At 45.7% G+C, this 25,135-nt stretch overlaps 1 protein-coding gene across 1 annotated transcript; it reads right to left on the bottom strand.

Annotated features, from left to right (window-relative positions):
• Positions 1–15,230: 15,230 nt before the first annotated feature.
• Positions 15,231–17,907, bottom strand: LOC120847374 (52 kDa repressor of the inhibitor of the protein kinase-like). The gene is made up of 3 exons (XM_040219088.2): positions 17,772–17,907; positions 15,818–17,600; positions 15,231–15,745 (listed from the first exon to the last, which is right to left on the bottom strand). The coding sequence occupies exons 1-3, from the start codon at positions 17,905–17,907 to the stop codon at positions 15,310–15,312; spliced, it is 2,355 nt and encodes a 784-aa protein (XP_040075022.2). The 3' UTR covers positions 15,231–15,309.
• Between the last annotated feature and the right edge of the window lie 7,228 nt (positions 17,908–25,135).

Genomic DNA, 25,135 nt, shown 5'->3' with positions numbered 1-25,135 from the left:
TGAACACATGAAGCACACTTAGAAAGCCACATACACACAGAAGAAGAAAGGACGGCTGCCGACAGCGAGGGTGAGGATGAAGGTGGAGACGTTGAGTTTCGGCCTCTTCCGCAGCGTCACAGACCTCTGCACCAGCCACACGACGGCACGGTCCGGGCTGGGGGACTCACGTCACAGAGAAGCGTCGGAACGTCGGGGGCTGGGGATAGGGGCGGGGGATCGTCTGTCGGCTTCGTCTGGTGCGGCTTCGTCTGATTTGGCTTGTCATGGCGTCTGGGCGGGGGCTGGGCGATGGGGCCATGGGCTGGTGTTTGGTCTGCTGCTGCGGATGACTGCCTCAACGAGGCGGGTTCACAGGATCATAGCGGCGCCGATGTTCAATGAAGGAGATGAGGGTGGCTCCGCACCTCCACCATACTGTTAGGGTGATGCTGTCGGCAGCAGAAGGGACAGGACAGTACACGATGACAGAACACACATACGATTTATGGAGGCCGAGCCGGGCCGTGGGGCCTGGCGCGAGATAATCGTGCGCGCCACTGCCCCGTCGTCGTCTTCACCTTCCTAACAATATATATATATATATATATATATATATATATATATATATATATATATCTGTGTGTGTGTGTTTTATAGCTTGAAATATAATGTCAGCGTAAACAAGATAGATTATTATCGCATATACAAATTAGCAGCTTCTCATTCCCTTTTGTCTGAAGTCAGCAAACAACGTAATAGTAAGTTCTTTTGGAGTTTTCATGACCGATTGTGCCATATGCCGAGTTGGAACAGAACTTGATGGACCGCTTGTTTAGTAAAATCCCTAGGGTGGCGCTGATTTTGTCCTTGCCATACTGACGCTTTTAGGCAGATGTGCATGGGCGCAGCCATGACCGACATTCCCTTTCTCTTCCTCATTTGATACGCTTCACTTTATTCCCGTGGTCGCGAGACAGGTTATTGAGTTGTATACACAACAGCGTGATGTCCAAAAGGTTACTTGCAGTTAATTCGTTATTAACGTATTGCCCATTTCAGCGGCTGAGTATCTCAGTGAGGTAACAGAAATTCAGTTGTTGCGACCGACATCTGACTTTCGGAAAAAGGGTCTAACAAAACCTTTACCCGTGAAGTGCTCTACCAAAACCGTTCCACGATGGGCTAAACCAGGCTACACCCTCCGTGGGTCGTTTTTCCTTTGATTAATTTTTTTTAAAATTTATTGAAATAACAGTAATATGAGACGATCAACTTTGACTGTGTTAGTTTAATAATGCGACAACTCCAAGCTTCCACAGTGCTTTTTACACCCACTATGACAATTGTCCTTTGCAACTAATGATAAGCAAAGTGACAAGCAGTCAGGATCACAACTCGTGCTGTCTCCTCGCGCTTCTCTTTCGTTTTTGCAGGAACCCGCAATCACTGTTGCGAAATAAAACTACGAGAGATGACCAGTACTGCCCTGCCAAGTTCTTTTATGGCAGGGTCAAGAGGTGTAACGGTTGGCGCGTTGGACCTTTTGACCCACATTGAATATCTCGACTCGTGCCTGGCGAGTCAGAAGGTCCAGCGCCTCAAGAGCTCCATTACTGAAGCTTTTTGACTCGATGGATCTTTTGACTCGTTGGATCTCTTGACCAGAAGCGGGCGGGAAAGCGGGGAAGGGGGTGTTCGGTTTACTAGGGAGCCGCGAGCCGCACTTTAACACACAAAGAGCCGCATGCGGCTCTCAAGCTGCCCCTTGGCAACCCCTGGCAGAAATGGTCCACAGAGATTGACTGGATGGTATCAGTTTCGTCGCTCTGCTGTTTCTTTCGAAGATAAAACCCTCCTGCCTGCTAATCCAGCGAAACACACACACACACGCACACACGCACACACACACACACACACACGGGCGCGCGCGCGAGCACGACACACACACACACACACTAACAGTAATTTCTAAAGCTAAAGCTTTGCAGCTCTCTGCCTGGTTAGGGGGTGACATGGAGAAAAGTGAACTCCTACCACAATTAAATATGCAAGTCGTTTTCGCAAACTCATAGGCAGGCTGGCGCCTCTTATGGAGCCCATTTCCGCTGTGTTGAAGAACCTCGCATGACTAAGAACAAGTAATCGATCACTTGTAGCTCATTACATGAATGTAGGGGTGTGCGAGTATCGAATAGTTGTAATCAAATCAAATATTGATTTGAATCAAGGAAACAAGCCGTATATATTGAATATTAAATTTATTTTACATAAGGTCAAATGTTTACTAATTATCGTGCGAAAATAGCAGTGGCTGTGCATGATCTGGGGTAAACCTCTTTCGGGCAATAGCGGTGTTGCGGGCCGTAAAATAACTGCTTACAACGATATTTATACGGGCGTTATGGTCGTTGAAAAAAAAAACACCAAAAACTATTTTTTGAAAACCAACCCCCAGCCGGGGTAGACGCCAGGAATTGCAAAAAATAAAAATCTAATTAAGTAAAATGTGCTAAATAACTTTCTAGCTAACGACTTTTAGGTCCGTGTTGCAGTTAAACTTTTGTAGGCCACCATGGAAGGCTAAAGAAATTTATGGAGAGTAAAAGAAACAACAGTGGAGATATTCGCCGACGAACTTTGCGCTGTATATGGGTATGACTTCCGAAATTTGATATCACTTCACGCAACTGTCTTATCATATCCATTACAACGGAAAGTTTAACGGCGAATGTCTCCAAGCCGGTTGCTTCTTTTCACTTTCCGGAAATTTCTCTTGCCCTCCATTGTGGTAGTCTTCAAAATTCTAATTGCAGCACGAAGCTAAAAGTCGCTAATTGAAAAGTTAATTAGCAAAAGTTTGTTATTTAGATATATTTTTACAGATATTTTACAATTCTTGGCGTTGCCTGCGACAAAGAGTTGGTTTAAAAAATAGTTTTTTTTTTCAACCACCCTATCGTTAGCATTTTTTTAAAGCTTTCGCTGAAACACCCGGTAGATACAACATAAGGGCTCTTGCTTGCGAAAGAAATAAAGTATGGTGCATGCGCCTTGCGTGCTTCCTTTTTTTTTTTTTTTTTTTGGAGGGGGGGGGGGGTTATGAAGAAAGCTTGTGAGAATTGAAATGGTGTCCATGATGGGGGCGGGAGCGTTATCGGGGTATTTTGTGATGTTTCACAAAATTTTTTACTGGTCAGAAAAAAGAAATGCCCGGCGAACCGTATCACGCTGCAAAAAGCTAATTCGGGTGTTTCTCGAGGAGCTCTAAACTTTCCCATTGACATTTCGGCTCTCGATAGAATATTAAAAAATAATGTAATTAGTTCTAACATTTGATTAATTAGGCTTTATTAGAAAATACCGCAACTCACTCAAGACGCTTGCTAACAACGTAAGGTTGGTTACATTGGCATAGAGCGATCCACTTTTGAAGAAAACAAATCAAGGCGCGTTATTTGGGATACTCGGTATTTACGTAAAATCTTCGTCTGGATGGCGTGACATTGGAAACGTGCCTATGTTTTCAGTCATGATTTCTTTTGGGAAAAATCCCACCAGCCTGTAGAGTGATGGAATAATACACGGCAAGCATATGACGATATGAGAAGTATAATATATAAGTGTTGGTTGGATTGCAAGCCGACACAATTTCGGACTTCTCGTCTCTCTCCCCAAATGCTGCCCGTTAGTACCTATGATATTTTACTGCGTATTTCTTGAAATTTGGAAAAACAAATCATATTTACGCCGAAAAGTCCGTGCACCAAGAAGTCCGTGCACCGGAAACACCGTACCAAAACGCCCTACACCGAAATGTCAGGACCCCGAAAGAAATTTACCCTCGGCAGACGCTTCTCTTTCCCGGACACGAATAAACAACAAAACTATACAAAATAAGTATGCAACTTTACATTGGCTATGGCCAATGTACATAGGAAAAGTTATTATATTTTGTCTCCGTCATTTCTTGAACGGGTTTCGTACGCGGGTTTGACATCAGCCTGAAGACTCGAGAGTCGAGACGACCTGGACGCAATGGGGCGTGAGAGCCAGGGAACGGGTTTCCGTTCTGTCATGGCAGCATTCACGACAATTGTTTGAATGTGCTGGAGAAACAGAGAAGAGCCTCCAGATACCATGCGAGGTTTGCCTTCCAACTTTTTAGCGCATCCATGAAGAACATGGTTTAAAAAAATAAAAAAAAAAAGACGGTGCAAGTTGTCGGCGCGAATTTCGAAAAACAACTGCTTCTGCGAGCGAATATTGCATTTTAGTAGGTACTTTTTTATTCTCGTTTTTATTTACTTAGTTGTTTAACAGTAACTAGCAGAATAAGCTGTAATTTAAGAGTATCTTGAAAGTAACGAGTTAATTTTTTCAATTCCTTATAGTCTATTTAGATACCTTTCAGATTTGAAAATTGAGTACTTAACTCAGTTACTTTTCAACCTGCTACTCAGTAACTAAAATACTTTTCTGAGTATCTTGTACAAACCTGGTATTTCTTGCAGCGTAGGCTCCGTTCCTGCTCGGCAAGCGCGTGTAGTGTGAAAAGCACGTGGCCTACGTGATTGGCGATGCGTCGGGAAACGATCGAGCAGGGTATCCGAGATGACCTCGACAAGGATTGGGGGAGCACATTTCACACAGACCAGCCGATGTCCTCTAGCACCGGAACTATGGTATATAAAAAAAGGCCTGCTCTTCGCCCTTCCCTTAATTTCTCCCGGTAAATAAACTGCACTCGGTCTTGACGTGTGCGGTAGAGCTGTTGGTGTTGTTAAACATAATAGGTCAGTCTTGATAGGAGAACCACGGTCGCTTGATCACTGCCACTTCACGGAGTGGAGCGGGAATCAGAATTGAGTGGTACAGCAACCCTGCATGAATGATTGAATAGCACAACTTAGGAGTGCGGCGGAGCCCTGAATGGCTGCATCATTGCAGTGCTGTATAGTTTCCGGCTCATTTAGGAGACAGGATACAAAAACTACGCTTTCATGAAGCCGAGGTTTTACAGACACGCATTTTTTCGGACACGTCTAATGACGTTCTGTGCCCTCACTGAATGTGCTAAGCCCAATAGTACATAAAGCACAATGTCAAGCAGACCAACATATGTTGATGTTGCTGTTTTTTTGTTCTTGTTTTTTGTAGAACTGTAAATTAGTATACCAGAGAAAACTGGGTACCTGCGGGCACTATGTTAAACTGCCGAGTATAGAGCAAAATATTCGAAAGTGCTACCTGTTGGTAAGTGCGGATGAAACGATGGGTCTCTGTTATGACAACAGGAAACGAGCAAACTTTCAAGACAGATCGATCAGCCGAGGTCAACCACGCATCGATGGAGCGAAAGAGGCCGTACCCTTGCATTGGTTCCCACTAAGTAAAGCTGTAGCACATGTGCGAAAAATAAAGGCACGAAAATCGGAACTTGAAAAAGTAGTTCCGTACCGTTATCTGAAAGATTAATGTGTAGAACTGTTATTCTACAGCAAACCCAGATGTGCTTCCAACAAAATAACACTTAAATGCCTTAATTGTTTATTTCTTTTTAACATAGGGTGGAACAGGGTGAGCTTTGATTTCCGTCGAATTTCCGGTTGCTTTCTAGTATGTACTCGAATGTTTTACAAGGTATTTTAATTTCTAAGTGAGTGAATTTGAGCACGTGCTCAGCCTGAACCCCTGCAGCTCTGCCACTTTTAAATGTGGTCTCTGGCGTGGAAAATGGTCTGCAGTGCTTTTTCACTACAGACTCGTTGGTAACTTTAATATATATAGGGCTCTTAGTCATCGTCCTCGTCTGAGTCCACTTCACATGGTGGGCCGGAGGAGGATTGATTGATTGAACAGATCAATTTATTTGTGAAAAGGTTTTCCTGCCTGTGGCTTCGTTGTCCTCAGGCAGGAGGGATTGGAGTTAAGGGCTGAAGGGCGTGATGGACCCCGGAAATATAACGTACTTGGGGGAGATGCGCTCGTTGCCTGCCTCGATGCAGTCCAGTAGCCACTGTCAAGTGATTCGCGACAGAAGTCGAAGGCGCGAACGTCGAATCGGATATATAATCCGCCACCAACCGCGCACACCTTCCCGCGTCGCCGTATGTGATGAGCTCATGTAGTCAGCAGATGATTGGGTGCTGCTGAGCGCTCAGCACCCTCCCAATCCAGTACGATTTGTATCGTTAGCTGTAAAATGTTTCTTCTCAGGGTACATGTTTCAACGTTACAATGAATATTACAATGTTTATAAAATCGTAGCTCAGCGTGCAATCTTTACAGCCCAACACGCGCAGGTTCGTCGCTTCAAAAAGCGAGAAACGAGCAAAATAGCACCTGTCAAGACTGGGAAGTATTTTTTTTAAATAGTCTTTACATCGTAGGTTTTACATCAAATTTTACAAAAATCAGAGCTCGGTACATTTTTATGTCGGTCTGCCACGTCAGAGACAAGCTTCTGTTCTTGCCCATGAAATTTTTAGTGCAGTGGTGCCTACGGCGCATTATTCGCTTGCTTTCCGAAGCGACGAACATGAACGTTCTTTGCTGTGGAGATCGCGCGCTGGGCTGTAATTTTGTAAAATTGGACAAGGTGTCCACAGTGTATTTCTACTACCGAGTTTTTGCAGGTGCCATGTTCGGTGTTGGTGCGAATGGTTCGTGACTTGCCCGCAATCCGAGGAAGCGAACGCGCACGTTCTAGGTTGTAGAGCAGCAGGCTGGCTTGTGCAGTGGAACGGTGCAGACTCAATGAGAACTTCCTATGACATTTTCGAAGTGATAAATGCGAGGGCGTGTCCTTGGTGAGCCCTCGGGACGCGCGGCACATGGGCGCCGTTAGCTTTGACTGCATTGCCTCAAACGTTTTTCCCCGGATGTGCCATCTGTTTGTTGTGAGTTCCTTTTCAAAAACCTGCACGGCCTCCGCCTTTGTTTTTATAAAAACGTGTGCGCCTGTGTCAGTCAAAAAGGAATTCGAGGGCGTAAAGTTAAAACACGGCCTAAAATGAACCTGTTTTATCATTTATAGAACGCGAAAATTAATTGTTCTCGCTACTTCCCCCCTATCTTACACCAATATGCATCCTATAGTATACCAAGAGCATCGAAAGGGCGTCGCATTAAACAACGCTGTGAGAGACCAGACTTCGGAGACGGCGATCTGTTCTATACGGCGAGCAAGTGTTCCAAAATGCGTTGTTGGTGCACCGAAACGCAACGAGGAGCACGCCAATCAAACGGTAACGTAGATAGCGCGCAGGGAACGCGCGATGGCGAGACGGCAACGCGTGCGCCGTCGTTTTGTGAGGTTGGGGGAAACGAAAACACATGAATGCATTTAAGGGGGGGGGGGGGGGGGGGGGGTAAACAAACTCGAGATGCGCAAGAAGCAGGCGAACCTGCACGCCTATTTGACTCGAACAGAACTGCAAAGCATTGCGAAATTAAAAACAACGCGAAGGCGGACGAATGACCAGTAGATTTATTATTTACTCATTTTATTTATTTCTTGTCTATTTTTGATACTGCAATCCCTAAAGTGGATTTTAGCTGGTGGGGTATACATGTGGTGAATAAGACAGGCAGGCATAAAAATTAGCGACCAAGTCGGAGAAACAAAAGAACAAATATTTTACAGATGGACAAAACTAATTTAGGAGAAATTCAAATAAAGACAATGATGGCTGCAAAACAACACTTTCAGAAAGGTTATTCCAATAAGTCACCGTTCGTGGAAAACAAAAAAGAGTATTTGAAGCAATTATTATGCATCGAAAAAGAGTTATTGTTAGGGCATGGCTCCGTCGAGTAGCGTAGCCTGATGAGAAGTTTATTAGGCGAGACAGATCCATCCTATAATGTCTTTTTATTAATTGATGATAGAATTTTAGTAGAGAATGCAGTTTTTTGTGAGATTCTGACTTTAAGTATAGCTCTGGTTAAAAGTTTGGTTATAGAGGTACGTTCAAAGGTATTCTAAATTTAGCGAGCTGCCTTTTTTTTTTTTTTTGCACACGACCGAGCTTGTTAATGTTTAATTTGGTGAAGGGATCCTAAATAATAGCCGCGTAATCTAATGTTGGCAAGACTATAGCTTTATACGTTAGAAAACGCAAGGAAGGGGTAAAAGGTCAAGGCGTCCTTCTAAGAAAGAATAACTGTCGAAGTGCATTAGATGTCACGTAATCAATCTGTTTTATCCAAGTAAAATTAAGAGTGATCCACGATGCAAGGTATTTATATTGTGCTACTTCTGATAGGAGAATATTATTAGTATTGTAAATAAACTTTAAAGGATTTCTTTTGTTAGTAGTTCTCATAAAAACTTTTTTTTTTTCAAAGTTAATGGTCATTTGCCACTTCGTACACCATTCCGCGATATTTTGAAAAGCTTTATTTAACAAAAGGTGATCGGAAGCACAGGCTATTTCTGAGTAAACTCTACAATCATCAGCGTACAACTTGATTTTTACCGGAACATCTTGTACGGTATCATTAATAAACAACAAAAAAAAAAGAGAGGTCCGAGCACAGTGCCCTGGGGAACGCCAGAGTCGACAGAAAGTCTGTCCAGAGCAGTTTTCACCATAAACTACGAATTGTTGACGATTTGAAAGGTATGCTGAAATCAATCTGACTAACTGCGTGTTCTTACATATTTTTTTGTTTTTCAATTTGTATGCTAACTTTTTGTAAGAGACCTTATCAAACGCCTTCAAAAAAATTCATCAAAATAGCATGAATTTGTCTTTATCGTTTAATCCCGAGGAGAAATAGTGAACAGTCTCAATCAATTGAGTACATGTTAAACACCTTTTTGGAATCCATGCTGATTTTTAGTCAAGATGTTTTATTCGTCTTGGAGTTTTGATAAATGATTTATGTTATATGTCCAAGAAGTTTACAGGCAGTTGAAGGCAATGAAATTGAACTGTAATTTTGAATGCACTGCTTGTTTCCGTTATCATAAAGTGGTTTTACTCTGGCCGTTCTCCAGTCGTCTGGAACATGACCTTCGGACAGCGATCTTGAAAAGAGAACAAACAAATATTTTGAGACCCATTCAGCATACCTGGACAAAATTGCATTAGGGATACTATCAGGCCCAGGGGATTTTTTTTCATCCAATTTCAACCACATGTTCAATAGACCAGATTCATTAATTACAATTTCAGGCATAGGCGGATATTTAGCGTCAAAATTTGGTAACACGTCATTGTCTTGAGTAAACACCGATTTAAAATATTTTAAATGTGTTTGAAATTATTTTTTCTTCATAGGTTAAGTTACCGCCAGTTTCGAAAGCATCACAATACTAGAATGTTGACATATTAATCGCTAACATTTCTCCGGTAAAGTAGATATAAAGTTTGACAGAGATTCGCCAAAATAATGACTTTTATCAACTGTAACTTTGGTTTTAAGGTGCGAAGAAGGAGCAATCCATTTTTCCGTCAGACCTAACAAGTCGGCGCTTGTTTTGATTTTCTTTTTCAATCGTTTCAATGGTCTTTTTAAATGTAACGCCTTTCTAGAAATCCAGGAGTTCTTTTTATTCTGCTTTTTTACAATTACTGGCACAAAAGGGTCAATACATTCACTTACAATAATCAATTCCAAAGGTCATTTACAGCACGGGACTATTGACAAAATCGTCTAAATTAAATGAAAGCATATCTTTAACAGAGACATCATCTGCACCAGAAAAATTTGAATGACACTTCGACTTGTTTTTTTTTTCTATCTGCAGAAACGTCTTCCAGGCTCAACAGTACTGGTGATGTAAATGACCTTTCGATTTTTTCAACAGTACTGCTTTGTGATCTGAAATCCCAGGGACTACTTCACATTTGGATTCAGAAGAAATCGCTATTTAAACCATTCGTGCATAATGTAGACCTAACACCACCTTGTACCAAAAATAGTAGTTGCTATTAAAGGGACACTGACAGGGTGTTTATGCTCGCCGAGGTTTTTAGTTCTACATGACATATGAGAGCCCAACTACCCAGAACACAATTAGCGACTCGAAATTCGGTTTCTTTCCGCCCGAAAACCGCCGATCAAGAACTGGCCGGTTCGAGTCTCGCTCACCCTCTTTTCCGTGGTCACGGGCCGTTTTCTAAGGTATCGACGCGACCACCAAATTTAATCAAAGTCGTTGGTCACTGAAGGCACACACTCAATATTAAAAATAGAAAAAAAATATGAAACCCATTTTTTGCGGCTTCTAAAAAACTGCAAATACATTAATTGAAAAAAAAGTTCCACAGAGAACCGGAAGCATTCTGTGCGTGCGTCGTTTCGCGTACCGTGGGGCTTGCGGGGACGGCGATGGCAGCGGACGACGGGCGTGGGAAGTCTACTTCAGAACGGTCATTCGCGATACCGGCGAATTCTGTCTGCCTTTAAAAGAAAAATTTGGGACTGATCAAAAGAACTGGTATTCATCCCGTACGACACGCCCGACCACCAAGCCGATTTGCGCGAAGACGTCGCCGAGCCGTCCCTCCCTTCTTGTGGCTGAAGACATCGCTCGCGCAAACGTCAAGCACGACGTGTCTACTTCGAGTTGAATATGCAGGCGTACGATTTCTTTACTAGGTGCGAATGTCGCCAATGCGTGGTGCTTCCCGACTTCGACCCGGGAGTGCTTTTGCAGGAGGAAAATCGGCAGCAAACTTTCCAACTTAGTTTACCGGCTGAATTATTACTAAGAAAAAAAATCCCTCGGCAGACGGATGCCCCAGTAGCTCAGTGGGAAAGACGTCCGCTTCACACGGGCAAGAACCGGGTTCGATCCCGAAATTTCTTTCTTCAAAATATTTGCGATGTCTGCATTTCTTTTTTTCTTGTTACAACTATCACTGAAGAAGCAAACAAAAAAAAATAACAAACAAATGTTGTGGACGACCCGTCGCTGAATTAAATGGTATGGGATTTCCTTTTTGACACCTGCGAACTCGATGTAATCACTTTCCACAAAATGCAAGGAGCATATAAATCAGGTAGCGTCCGCTTTCCGAGGTGCCCGTAAATGTTCTACAGGAATTGCAGCCAGCCATTGGTCCCGATCCCGTTGATCTTTCGGAAACTCTGTCGCACAATGCCACTTTTTTTCGGACGCAGGACATGTGAGTCAGCTCTTCACGTAACATCTTGGGTGTATTCTTTTCGAAGCCGATCATGAAAATTCACCACGGGCAGTCACTACTCATCTCCAACTCCTCAATGTACAAAACAACTCATCTTGGAGTATAGAACAGAGAGCGGAACAAACATAACTGCAAAATAATAGCGCCGCATGTCGTCTGCTACGCAGAGGAGGAGAAAAAAAAAACGCACGGTCGGGTGTAGCGACGTGACTTCCGCCGCTAACCCTCTTCTCTCCACTTCTCCGACCTCCGTGCGGGGGTTTCAGTTTCGGTTTCAAGCAGTTGCGTCTTTTGGCTTTATTAAAAAAATGCGCTACTCTGTTGCAAAATATTAATTGGGTAGTCCTCCGGCACCATAATAAAGCGCCTGGCAAAAAATTAAAAAAAAAATTGGGGGGGGGGGGGGGTGTCAGTGTCCCTTTAAAGGGATACTGAACCAAAGAATTTAGTGCCCATAATAAGTGGCGCACGTTCTTTCCACGAGCCAGCAGCCAGGGGGGGGGGGGGGGGGGGGGGGGGCTTGTTGGAGGTCCGAATGTCCTACGCGTCGAACATTCTACGCCGACTATTCAGGGGCGGATCCAGACCTCCATTTTGGGGGGGGGGGGGGGCGGTTCCTCGGTGTAAAACGGGGGGGGGGGAGTGTTTATATTTTTTGTGGAGTCATCGTTTTTACTAAACTCTGATAACATAATATAGATCTTGAGAGCTTTTGTATCGGTTTACCTGTAGGGGATGAACTCTTTGAATTAAAACCTTTCGGGTGACCACGCTAGAGGTAAGTATCTAGAAAACTGTGCTGGCGCTACCCTTTCTGAACACCATAACGCAAGGAATTTTGTAGTTCATAGAAAACGGGATTACTCCATTCACGTGGCAGTGCGCTGGAAATAGAAAAAGAAGTTTAACTACTGGGGATGAATGTTTGGTGCCATAGTTGCTGTGACAATTGCAGACAGTGTAACTTGATGACTCAGATATCCCCGGCGGGGCTACAACTTTTGGGCTCCTTTTGCTTGAATATTTATATATTCTCGTTACACCCGCAGAGCATGTACAGAGAGCCAACCTTTGCCAACTATACGGAGGAAGCTCATGCAGCTAATGACAATGAGAAAAACGTTTTAACCTAAAACTCGGCTGTTCTTTGAGATTAAGCTTGGCATAGTAGTTACAACTTTATATTCAGTGCCAAAATTCAGAACGTGGTTTTAAAACATACTTTTTATTGCCGCCGGTTGCTCCGCTAGCTCCCTAAATAACGGAGATTGACTTTCCAGGTATACCATCAGGCAAGTAGACACAATGCCATTTTCAAAAAAAACAAAAAAACAGTAGTGGTTTTAGTGCTTAAAGGGTAACTGCAAAGAAAAAAAGTTTTTTTTTTAAGCAGCCTAGTTGGGACAAGCATGTCACAAAACAAAGGTTCCGCGAAAAAAATGATTTTTTTTTTATCAATATTTACGCCACAGGACGTAATTGAGTAGAGTCAGAACCTCTCCACATTTGAAACTCCCGCTCTTCCGACCCCCGCGGAAGAGGAGTACGCCCCGCCCCTCACTCTCCTTGCGTTGAGGAGTTCAACGACGCAGCGTCTCGACTTCCGGCAAGATCTGGCAACTACGCCAGGCCGCGGTATTGTTTTGGTTGACGCGGTTTGCGAGCACATATAGCGAAGACGTGACCGGAGAAGTGCCCCTGTGATGTTCCCGGAAGACGGAAAGTATCGTTCGTGATCGTCGTGCGCGCTTTGAAACCGAAGGGAGTCACAGAATCCACGAGTGCGCAACCACAAGCCAAGGTTCACAACAGCGCTGCGTTGGTTTCGGCGATCTCGTTCTGTTAGGTGCAACACGGCGATGCGACAGAGCTGAAACGTTCGTGGTGTGTGTAATGCGGTGCTAACACGGAGCGCAAATTGGTTGTTGTGGGGTTGACGTTCAACCAGTTAAGTCCCGTCGTCGTCAGCTGATCCAGTTAAACTGGTCCGGGAGGACGCAGCGAGCGTTTTTAAAAGTAAATCTGCCTCGTTCTGTTTCAAAATGTGGAAGTTTCCCGACGCATACCATGAGTAAAAAGCTGCGGGAGTTTTCAACAAAATTACGTCCTTTTAACTGAACAATGGACTCCGAATTGTTGTCCTAAATCTGCCGTTTTTATGCTTCGTGTTGGACTGCGTTTGCGCAGCGACGTGTTGCATCGTGCGGTGTGAATAAATTTGGGCACGATTTCGTACCTGCCTACAGATGCATGAACTGAGACCATTTTTATGTAGTGGACATAGTGCTTTTTTTATTTTCTGTCTAGTCGCGGACGTTAGGTGCACACGGGGCGAATCTCGACGGCCTCCAGAGCGATATGACGAGAACGTAACTAGACACGTTGGTCGCTAAGCGAACGCCCGATTGCCTTCAGCCAAATAGCATTCCTTCCGGAGCGACATGGCTGCTGGAAGGCTCACTGTCGGGATCACGCATCTGACATCTCCGAAAAGTCAGCATTTGCACGCGCAAACAAGCAAAACAACAACAAGAAAAAAAAAAGCACGCTAAGCAAGCAAAGATGAAAACGAAAGAACCGCGCTATGAAAGCCAAAACCCCGCGTCGCTTCCTATCACTAACACCTGCGACAGCTGCTAAACACACACTACTTAACTTCAAGAAGTCTCACTCAAGCACCTAGGTTAGCACGAAACGACGAAACACTGATCACTTCGGCGAAACGATTAGTCGAGGTAGGCGAGACAGGCGGGAGCAGAGACTTCGGCGGCCATGAAAGAATGGCGAAGCTTTTGTTTGTATGAATCCAAACGGAAGCGCCCGTCTTGAAAACCTTTTGTAAAGAATAATAACTCTCATCACATGGGTTATTCTTTAAACGTAAAAATATGCCGCTCAAAAGGAAATTGCAACATATAACAAAGGTTTAACAACCAAGATCTAAGCTGTCAATCAAACTCTTAGCCAATGAGAACCTTTTGGGATTGACGTCACATAATCACAACTTCGTGGCGCGCGATTTAAAACGGACGAAATAGCCGCAAACTAAAATGAGTCTCACGCAATAAATATTGCTGTAAAAAATGTTTTTTCTCGCGGAAAAATTGTTTTTTGACATGCTTGTTCCAATTAGGCTATTTTAAAGAAAAAATTTTTTTCTTTGCAGTTACCCTTTAACAAATGCGATATTAAAATAATAATTGTGATCGAGGTTACTACATTTTTATCGAGAAAAATAATTATTATGAGAGTATACCGCACATTGATTTATTGAAGGAAGGTCCCGGTAGTAGAATACAACATGACAGCTGAACAAGTACCGCCTCGTGCAGCCTGCAGAGGGATGATCGAACATGAAAGACATACACTAGTGCAGTTATTAGTTTAAATGTATTTTTCGCCAACGCAAATTTCTTCAAATAAATATTATTCTAGGTTAACAGCAAGATTTAGTAATGATACAAAAAAATTAGTCTTACGGTTGAACACCAATATAAAATCTGAAAGACGAAAAGCAAGAATGCCAACATAGCTGTCCTTTGCATAATTCGTGACAAAATGACATACTTCATCATGCAAATCATGTCACTGAAACAGTCTATCTAAACTGATATGCTCAAGAGCTCAATTTCTAAGTACAGCAAGCGTGGTTACTGTATGAAAGGAACAATCAACACGACGGTAGTATAAAAGAAAAGAAATATCAGCAGTAAGTGTATCACTGAACTACAGTTCGGGTAGTTAAAAAACTCACGTGTAATTAAAGGAACGCCACCCCATTTGCGAACAGCCATTCTATATGTGTGTCGAAAAGAACAGAAAGTCAATAAGTACAGGATGATCACGAAAGCAGTAACAACTGCGTTGCAAATCATTGTTGAAGTGCGCACAAGAAAGATAGTCAAAGTTCTCACAAAAAGAGTCTTAATCCTCCTTCAAACTGACAATCACATGGGGCATGCGCTGGATACAAAGAAAACGAACTGAGTGAAATAATCACCCCAAATGGAAACATACGCATGTCACTTCATGCAATAGATTCGAAACAGTATTGAAACAAAATCTATGTCACAGAATTATGTCAGTTTTGTATAAATTTATGGATAGAGCTGGCAGCGATGTCCGTTTATGTGATTACGAAGTGGCAAAGAATAAGTTCGCATTTTCACACCACAAACTCTAACCGCCGTCTTCCATGACTTCCGTTGGCGAAGCGATCGATAACTTTCCCACAGTCAACAGAGATGTCCCTTTGTGTATGCAGCAAGGCTAGGCCGGTCAAACGTGCATCGCTCATCTGTGACCGCAGCCATGTTTTCAAGCGTCGGAGTGTGGAGAAAGACCTTTCGGCGCTGGCAACGCTTACGGGGAGAGTGGCCAGTATTTGCAGGAAAGTCCTAATTGAAGGAAAGACTTCACTGTCACACATGTAGAGCGCTTGCACAGCAGTCGAAGGGATGTCCGCGCCGTCTTCGCTTTCGCGCTTCCACTTCTCCCGCCATAGCCGTAGCTCAGCTTGAATAACCTTTGCGGTTATCGGGGCTCCGATGAATGAGCAATATCGCTGGGCAATATCTGTTGCCACTCTTGCCTCGTTTTCTCTTGTGGCGTGCAGCAGCTGAGACGGCATGAAGACGAAGAGCTCGCAGACTCAAAAAGTTTCTTCAGTGAACCTTGATCTCGGGTCTGCCAACACATTATCTAATAATGGAATGTAGACCGACGTCCTGTAGAAGCTCTCCGAATCGAGCGCAGGGGGGTTGGACCAGTGAGTCTGCCTCTTCGTGATGCGAGGGAGCTTCAGCTCTGTGTCTAGCTCATCTGCCAGCGCGACGGCTTGCTCGTAGAGAGGCCTGAGTACCTCTTCGCAGTTCTGTCTTTGAGCAGTCAGAACAGCTATAGTGTCTGTCAACGTGTTCCTTGCTGTGTGAACGTCGACGCACTCCTTCTGGTACAGACGACTCAATGGCAGTGTATGCGCCAGTAGGTCCGACAGGCAAACTATTGCCATTAGGAACTCGCCATCGCCAAGCGAGACACGGAGTGCCTTCGCTTTTGCAGCGCTTTGCATTTCTCTCCAGCTGGCAATGGCGTCGAGAGCTGTGGACACGCAGCCCAGTGAATCTCTAAACTGTATAACACTGTCGTGTCGTTCAACCCATCTCGTCTCACAAAGGCCTTTAAGTTGATGGCCAAGTGCATTTTTCAGCGCAATGTTCCGTTTTAGTGACGCTGTGAAGAAGGAAATGATCTCCATAATTCCTACAGCGTTCCTGAAGGCTTGAACTCGCGATGACTTGGACAAGGACAAGTTGAGCGCGTGGTTAAAGCAAGGGCAGTGAACTGCGTTTGGGGCACACCGCTTGATTTCGGAAACGGCACCACATAGCTCCGACACCATGACGCTGCAGCCATCTGTCGCCACGCCAACGCATCTTTCGAGATCGAGTCCTAGATCCTTCAACATTTTTACAACCTGTTTCCCGAGTACTTTCCCTGTCAGAATAGGCTCGGTTACACTGACGTCGAGAGCGTCGCTGTCACTGCGCGGGTCAACGAATTGCACGAAGTCTTCTCGTACCATGTTCTTGTGCACGTACCGCAGGACGAGACTCAGCTGTGATGTGTGAGATACGTCGGTCGTTTCATCGAACATTATGCTGTACGCGCCTGATCCGTGCACCCACTGGATGAGTGTAGCAAGGACCTCGTCTCCACAGCACTTGATTAGTTCATTCTGGGTTGTCTTGCTTATGTATGTGGCCCGGAATGACGTGCTGGCAAGGCGCTTCTGTAGTTCAGTGTCCCCGCTTGACACTCGGAAGCGATGTATATCGCGGAAATTGCCTTCGTTAGACGTCAACGAGGGCTCACTTGACCGTTCGAGAAGCGTTCCGTCGTCTCTGTGTCCACGCAGTGGTATACCCTGGCGCCCTAGAAAGATGATCGACTCTATGATTGGCAACAGGCGGTTTCGGTTGTGATTTACTTGATGTAGACGCTGACTGCAGATTTGATTGGCCACATCTTTTTCGGGCGCGCGGACACACGCGAGGAAGTTCTTCCCGGCCCGCATTGCTTCTTTGTGGTACTTGCTGGCGTCATGTACAGGAAGGTCCCCATCTTTACCTAGCAATTGCACGAAGGACGTAAGTGGCTTCGTGACAAGTTTTTGAAGTGGAATATTTTTCTGGTAGCCTCCCACGCTACCCGTTGCGAACAAGGCGCAGTACTTGCAGTATAGACCCTTGTGAGAGTCAGGGAGAACAAGCCACTTGAACTTGCTTAGATGCGAGTGACCTACATATCGCTTCTCGTCTTTGCCGTTCTTTCTGTGGACTGAGTATGGAAAACTATAGTTCTCCGAAAGACACCAATGTGTTTCCAACAGATGCCGCTTAGTGCAGTCATCGACCTGTCTCCCAACAAAGTTTCCGATGTCGCCTGGAGCTGCCACTAGGGAAATATTTTAGCTCGGGCAGGCGCTCGAAGACGTCACGTCCGCTGCTTCGCTTTGATGTTCGGCATTTTGGTTAGCTCCAGAGGCAGAATCATGGTACGAACATACGCTTTGATCGGGTAGCAATATGCGACATGACGCCGACCCAAGGACACAGCTGTTATTGCCTTCCTCGTTCAAGGGCAGCGCTGAGAAGACCGCTACTGATGCCTCTTCATCGGTGCCCTCGACTGGAATTTGTAGAGCTTTCTTGGGAGCAGGACTGAAGAACTTATCGATCTTTTGCAAGCTCGCTCTCTTCATTCTTCAGAGAAAGCTTTAAAGCTGCAATCAAAACAGTAATATGGCTGCTAAATATTTGGTGTGTAATCGCAGGCTGTAATCGCGAGCTCCTTGTTTTCCATACGGGCAGACTAACTTTCTGTGGCTATGCACACCAAGGCACGCGCTCCCGTACCTTTGACTGCATAGCCTCAGAAAGCTGGGCATCTGGCCAACGCAATGCTTCTGCTCGTGCGGAAAATCACGTGCAATTGTAAGCCTGCCAAAGCTATATTCACGTGCACGCCACACGTGCCTGCTCGTATGGGGCACCAGTCAGGACGCTACACTTTAGCGTCCTGACTGTAAATTTGACCGTAAAATTTACGGTCAAATACCAGGCAGCTGACGCTGCCAAACTTGTACAGTAAAAATAACGGTGCACTGTAAATCTGGTTTACGATAAATTTAAACGGGGACCGTAGAATTCTGCGGTCGGCCTTCAAATTTGCGGTAAAAAAAAAATTACAGCGCGCCGTTATTTTTACGGTGCAATTTAAACGGCGAGAAAGGTGGTAGTATTCAGGTTCATAATATCATTGTATAGTGATGTTATGAACTCAATGATGTTATGAACCTCGACTGAACCAAGCACGTTTTGAAGGCTTTCAGCAATTTGGCCGAACATGTATTGTTTGTACAAGAAATGCCGACGTTGAAATGCATAAATGGTTTTTTGAACTGTTGATACCTGCATAAGAAGCGTTCCGTTAAACTTCAAGTACAAGAAAAAAAAAACAAGGTCGTATTTTACGGCCTTTCTTTTTTCTCCTGCAGACAGAGACATTAAAACATCGTAGTTATCATCAGGGGATTGCATCACGTTAACAGCACCGTCTTCATTATAATCCGCACTAGTCGACCGAGTTGAAGAGTCCTCAACCTGAAGCGTGCCTGCAGGCGATGCGCCGTCGCCCAAGAAACCCGTCACTCGTAAATGCACCCAGTTCAAATGTGCCGTGATCGAACTATGATTTCACACCTTCTGACAGTTGGAGCACGAACACGAAAACAAAATACTGTCGGTGATGTGGCGTTTTAGATGTTTTAGCAAAGCCTCCCTTGTGTGGCACTCCTCTAGGCATGGTGGCAAAGTGCACTGAAAGCTTTCCAAACTCCTCGAAAAAAACCAAACTTCCCTTAGGCGTAGGAATGCCTATGTCTTCTCAAAATATGACACCTGAGAGCATCATACGTAACAAACTGGCGACAGCATCCTTCGTCCACACACGGAAGAATTCGAGAGCTGAAAACGTGCTCATCGAATTGCACAACCATCAAGCGTGCTTCAACAGAAACTGCAAATTCCGCAAGTGAACATCTTTTAGAGTGTTGTATTTACGGCACCATTACACTATCCTTGCTAATCAAGAAGCAGATTGATAGTGAAATACCTGCCTCAAATATCCAGTTGCCTTCCGCTCCAAATTTTCAGGTGCACGAAAATCCGGGAATGCCACGAAAGAACGAGGACAAAATGGCGCGGAGACGGGTGGGAGGGCGGGAAATTGAACTGAACGTCAGCTTCTTCCACTTCTTTCCGCGTTGCCCCCACCAACGTTCCTTTCTTTTGTCTATGCTTCTAGCTCGTCGCATTGTTGCTCTACTGTTTGCTCTTAGTTCTCTTTTTTTTTTTTTTTTTTTTTTTTTTTTGCAGTTAAGGCAGTTACGTTCTGCGTTGGCGCGGCCGACGCGGACAAAGAAAGGAGGTGAAGGGGCGAGAGGAGGCTCTGGGTTCCCGCAGCTTCCGAAAGGTCAAGCGTGGTGACCAATTAGCGAAGCGCGTCTTTTCTTTCTGTTTTCTTGCTCCATGAAGTTTTGCGTTTCCCTCTCGGCTTTTTTGCTCGTTTACGGTGCATTTCAGGTAATTCCTCTTCACGGCGTGCTTGTAGTTTTTATTAGCGTATAGCGCCGTAAATTTGACGGTTATTTTTTACAGTGTAGGCTTTCGAAGCTAAGCGCTTGTGAGCCCGAGCATGCTGGGCGCCGATAAAAGCTGCGTACATGCCCTCGTTACTACTACTGATATGTCAAAAAACACCTCGACCGCACGAACACTCGTGTGGGGGAAGCTCCAAAACTAATAGATTGCGTTTGTCCAAAGTGAAGTAGGATAAGATGGGCCAAATGAGACGCGGGGCAAAATGCGACAGTTGGAGTGAAGGCACCCTCACGAAAGTTTTTGTTTAGTGCCAGCTATCACCTAGACACAAGTTTCAAGCTTCACCGAGACGTGCCATAGCCTGTTCACTTTGCGTGAGTCAAAAATGACTGCCTTTGGAAAATCCTTTCCGGAGAAAAAGAAATGCCGACTTGAGATTGCCGAGTTTACACCCCGGTTGGCACAGACTTTCTACCAAGGTATAATTTAATTTCATTCCTAAGTTTTATTAGCTTCATGCAGACCAAATTTGACCAAATGAGTGTTCAGCATGCTTTTTTTTACGGAAATAAATATTCACGTAACGGGATACACGCGAGACAAAACGCGGCAATGTGGCATTGTATGACGCGTGTGTCCATAATGTACCAGTTTCCTGGTTGTTCCTGAGTCATATTTTCCTCTCGGTGTCTAGGAGGATCAAAACGTACAAATGAAAGACAACAGGGGCTTCATGGCGCATAAGTAACACTACGAATGCTCTTGAAAGTGAAGCAACAGCGTCACTCCCTTCGCGTTGCTGCCACACTTTTTGGCGTACCAAGGGATGTGCTTCCAAAGCGAGCAAAAAGACAAAAAATAAGAAGAGGAATGGCTCCACAAAAAAAAAAAAAGGTAACAGCGGAGTCGAACGCTGGGGCGAAACTGACCCTGGCTCGCTATGCGAAGCCCCTTCGCATAGCGAGCCAGGGTCAGTTTCGCCCCAGCGTTCGACTCCGCTGTTACGCCGACTTCGACCCCCGCGACGCTCTGTTATTTTCTTTTGTACCCGTTTATTTTTGGCACAAGTTCGCCACATTAAAAGTTTATGTCGTTCTGTTTATTTATTGTTCTTTTGGTCACGATCCGTGAAATTTTGGTGGAGGTGCGGAATACGCATGTCCGTTCAGCACACCCCTACAAGGGCCCGCAGTGCAACTCCGATCCCGAGCCGCCGAGGACCCAACGAAGAGAAGACCGAGACCCGATCAAGTAGCCGCGACCTCGGTCTACCCCCGGAACTTGGACCACTGCCGGACAGGACAAAGAAGCTACCGAAGCCGACGATGAACACCACGTCGCAGCCAGACGGCGCGCCACCGACGTCCATTGTCTACATGCAGACCCCACCAAGGACGCCGCCGAATTTCAGTGGCAATTTTCATGAAGATGTGGACGACTGGTTGGGTCAGTACGAACGCGTCGCACGGTTCAACGGATGGGGTCCTGAGCAGAGCCTGCAAAATGTCTAGTTCGCTCTGGAAGGCACTGCACGCACCTGGTTTGAGAACCACGAAGCGTCAATTTCGTCGTGGCAAGACTTCCAGGCGGAGCTTCGACGCACTTTTGGCAGCCAGCAGCGACGTCAGCGGGCCGAGGAACTTCTTCAAGCAAGAAGCCAAGGGCCGAACGAGAGCGTCACAAGTTTCGTCGAGGACGTTCTCCGCCTCATGAACCGCGCCGACCCAAACGCTCCTGACGAGAAAAAGCTGCGGTCCCTGATGCGAGGGGTGAAAGAGACCATCTTCAGAGGCCTTGTGCGGAACCCGCCTATCACCGTCCACGACTTCATCACCGAGGCAACAAACATCGAACGTGCCCTTCAAGCACGGGCCTCCCATTACCAGCGACTACTCGGCGTCGCTGCAATCTCGACTTCCAGCTGCAACAGCCCGAACCTCCGCGAGATTATCCGGGACGTCGTGCGGGAGGAAATCAGGAAGCTGCTACCTGCTGCCACAACCCCGGTTACTCCCTCTGTCACCGAGATTGTCCGGGAAGAACTTCAGCAGGCGTTGCAGCCAGAAGTTCTCACCAGCGCCGCTCCTGAACCACCGAAGCTGAGCTACGCCGCAGCTACCCGACGACCACCGCCCCCTTCTCACCCGTATACGGCGCTACCTCGACGTGACCTACCAGAGCCGCAGACTTTTCGACGTCGGGAAGGGCAACCCCAGCTCGTCCGCAGTGAACAACCGGCGCCTAAGAAGACAGATGTCTGGCGGACGGCCGATCGACGACCCCTGTGCTATCACTGCGGCGAGGCCGATCACGTCTACCGGAGGTGCCCGTACCGACAAATGGGCCTGCGAGGCTTCGCGCCGAGCGACCTCGCCTTGGGGAGCGACCAAGAGACATTGAGGAGTACCTCCGACGACCCCTGTCCCCGGTGCCGACTCCACCCCGAGGTTCCCGTTCGTCTTCGCCTCGACGTGCGCTTTCGCCCTTCCGCCGCTCTCGTCGGGACAGCCTTCCCCCCCCCCCCCCCCTCTCGTCGGGAAAACTAAATGCGGCAACGCCTGGTGGTGGCGTTGCCGAAGACGACCAAAGAGCCTCCAAGAACGCCGGGGCGCTCCCACTCTCCCTACGCCACGCATCGCAAAGAAGCCCCTGCAACGGTGTCCAACAACCTAAATGTTGTTATCGACGGCTACGACGCATCGGCACTCGTGGACACCGGAGCAGACTACTCAATCATGAGTGGGGGGCTCTCTCGTCGCCTGCGAAAAGTTACGACGCCCTGGGGAGGACCACAAATTCGAACCGCCAGAGGACATCTTTCACGCCTGTCGGAAGTTGCACTGCTCGTGTCGAAATTCACGGCGAAACGTGCCCTGTGAAATTCGTCGTTCTACAAGACTGTTCCAGAGATGTCATTCTCGGCATAAACTTTCTGTCGAATACGGCGATTGATTATTAGGGTTTTAGCGGCGCATTGACAACGGAGGTCAAATTGCGCCAATTCAATGTTGCTTAGCTGGCACTAAGCAAAACGTTTTAAGATAACAGTATAAAAAATAACAACTGGTGTAGGTAGCCAATTTTCTTTAGGTAGTCGAGAACACGGTGAAAAGGCACTAAAGGGCAGTCACCAAGTAAAAACATTGGATGAAAGGGAAGATAACCTCTAAAAAGTTCAGGAAGCTACACCGGTGCAACTGATGGTAAAAAGGGCAATGCCATAAAATGTGTAACACTGTAAGTCCTTTCCCACAATGGGCACAAAGCTTCACATTTTCGTCACGAAGAAGCTGCAAGTGCGCCTAGCGTGTGTGGCCAATTCTTAGGCGGCAGAACAGAACCTCTACACGCCGTTCCCTATGAAACCAGCTCTCCCATAGAGTCAAAATGGGTTTTATGACATAAAGCTTATTGTCATACTCTCTGTCCCACTCCAACTGCCATGACATCAAGAGTGATTTCTTCAAAAACGGCTTCAAATCTTGATGAGGTAATCCACAAGTTGCAACTAAATTCTTGGCAGATGCAGCCAATCTATCGGTTTTCTCATTCCCTGGAATCCCGGCATGACTCGGCACCCAACAAATTTTTATGTCATGTCCGAGCCGGAGGGCAACATATAATTTACCTCGTACATGTAGGGTAAGAAGATTCTTTGTGCGGAGCAGTGAGGACACAGCCAGTAATGCGCTTTGAGAATCAACAAAGAGAATAGCTTTCCTTATATTGTTTTTAGTATGTGATCAACAGATAGTAAAATGCCATAAAGTTCTGCAGAAAAGATGCTTGCCACACAGTTAAGTTGAAGAGATTTCATGAAAGAACCAGAATATACTGCGCAGCCAACAAAGGACCAGGATTTCGAACCATCGGTATCGAATTCAGTGTAACCTCTATATGTCTCCTGCAATGAAAGGAACTCCTACTGGAGAACTTGTGGGGAGGTAACCCGCTTACTCTATCTTGTAAGTGTCCAGTCGCAAAAGATTGGGACTTCATTCCAAGGAGCAACTCCGTCCCTGCAATTTATCACAGCAACATCATGAAGTGGCACATGAAGGGAAGCACTGAAATTTTGAATGCGAAAGTTGAGTGGCCGTACAATGCTCGGCTTGTTTTCAAAAAGTCGAGAGAAACGACAGGTATGAATGGCACTGTAAACTGGGTGTTGTGGATTAGAATAGACCCGATAAGCATAACAAAGACTCACGTACTCTCTGCGTTTCTCAAGCGACATCTGATGCGTATCGGCATATAGGCTTAACACAGGTGATGTGCGAAATGCACCGGAGGCAAGTCTGAGCCCTAAGTGGTGAACGGGACCTAGCATCTTCAAAGTAGAGGATCGTGCCGAATCATACACGACTGCACCTTAGTCAAGGCGAGGCCGAACTAAGGAGTTGTATAATCGTAAGAGGCATCGCTTGTCCGATCCCCATGAAATGTGGGATAACACCTTGAGAACATTTAAAGAACTTAAGCATTTGCGTTTAAACTCCTTCAAATGTAGCACAAAAGAACGCTTCCTGTTAAAGATTACACCGAGAAATTTGTGTTCCTGTTGAACAGATATGTCTATGTTATTGAGATGCAAAGTGGGGTCCAAAGACAATCCCCGGCGCAATGAAAAGGGAACACAAACAGTTTACGGGAGAAAACTTGAAACCGTTTTCATCCGCCCATTTGCTCATCCTGTTCATAGTGAGTTGTAGCTGCCGTTCACAACTGGAGAGGTTACACGAAGAGAAGGAGATCTGCACGTCGTCTACATAAAGAGAATAAGATACCGATGGCGGTATTACCCTCTCAAGACTGTTGATTTTAACAGCAAAAAGGGTAAAGCTTAAAACTCCTCCTTAAGAGACCCCATTTTCTTGACAAAAAAGATCTGACAGTGTGCCACCTAAGCGAACCTGAACGGTTCGTTTGGTTAGGAAGTTTTGTATGCACTGAAGCAATCGACCACGCACACCGAAGTTGTACAGATCTCGAAGGATTCCATACCTCCATGCGGTATCATATGCTTTATGGATATAAAAAAATGCCCGAAACACAATGTTGTCGGTGCACAAATGCCTCACGAATAAGGGTTTCTAAACGAACCAAGTGATCTGTGGTTGATCGTCCCCCTCAGAACCCACACTGGTTAACATAAAAAAATGAAAGCCGTTTACAACTCCCTGTAACGCCGAATTAGAGCGCAGCCCTTGAGGAGGAGGAAAGAAGGGTACTGAGGTTCAGGTGTTATCGGGGGGGGGGGGGGGGGAAGGAGTGGTCACGTGACCTTGAAGGGGTCACATGACCCCCTCGCCAAGGTCACGTGAGGGT

This window comes from Ixodes scapularis, unplaced genomic scaffold (assembly GCF_016920785.2).
Source record: "Ixodes scapularis isolate PalLabHiFi unplaced genomic scaffold, ASM1692078v2 PGA_scaffold1__304_contigs__length_218370807, whole genome shotgun sequence".
Taxonomy (NCBI): domain Eukaryota; kingdom Metazoa; phylum Arthropoda; class Arachnida; order Ixodida; family Ixodidae; genus Ixodes; species Ixodes scapularis.
The sequence above is the reverse complement of the archived record's forward strand: the minus strand, read 5'-3'. Positions and strand labels throughout refer to the sequence as shown.

Excerpts from the sequence above, each read along its gene's own strand:
- LOC120847374 (XM_040219088.2), bottom strand. The coding sequence starts at position 17,907 with ATGAAGAGAGCGAGCTTGCAAAAGATCGATAAGTTCTTCAGTCCTGCT. Across the intron at positions 17,601-17,771 it reads GCTGCCCTTGAACGAGGAAG|TGGCAGCTCCAGGCGACATC; the intron begins GCAATAACAGCT and ends ATATTTCCCTAG. Across the intron at positions 15,746-15,817 it reads TTGGCAGACCCGAGATCAAG|AGAAAACGAGGCAAGAGTGG; the intron begins GTTCACTGAAGA and ends GCACGCCACAAG.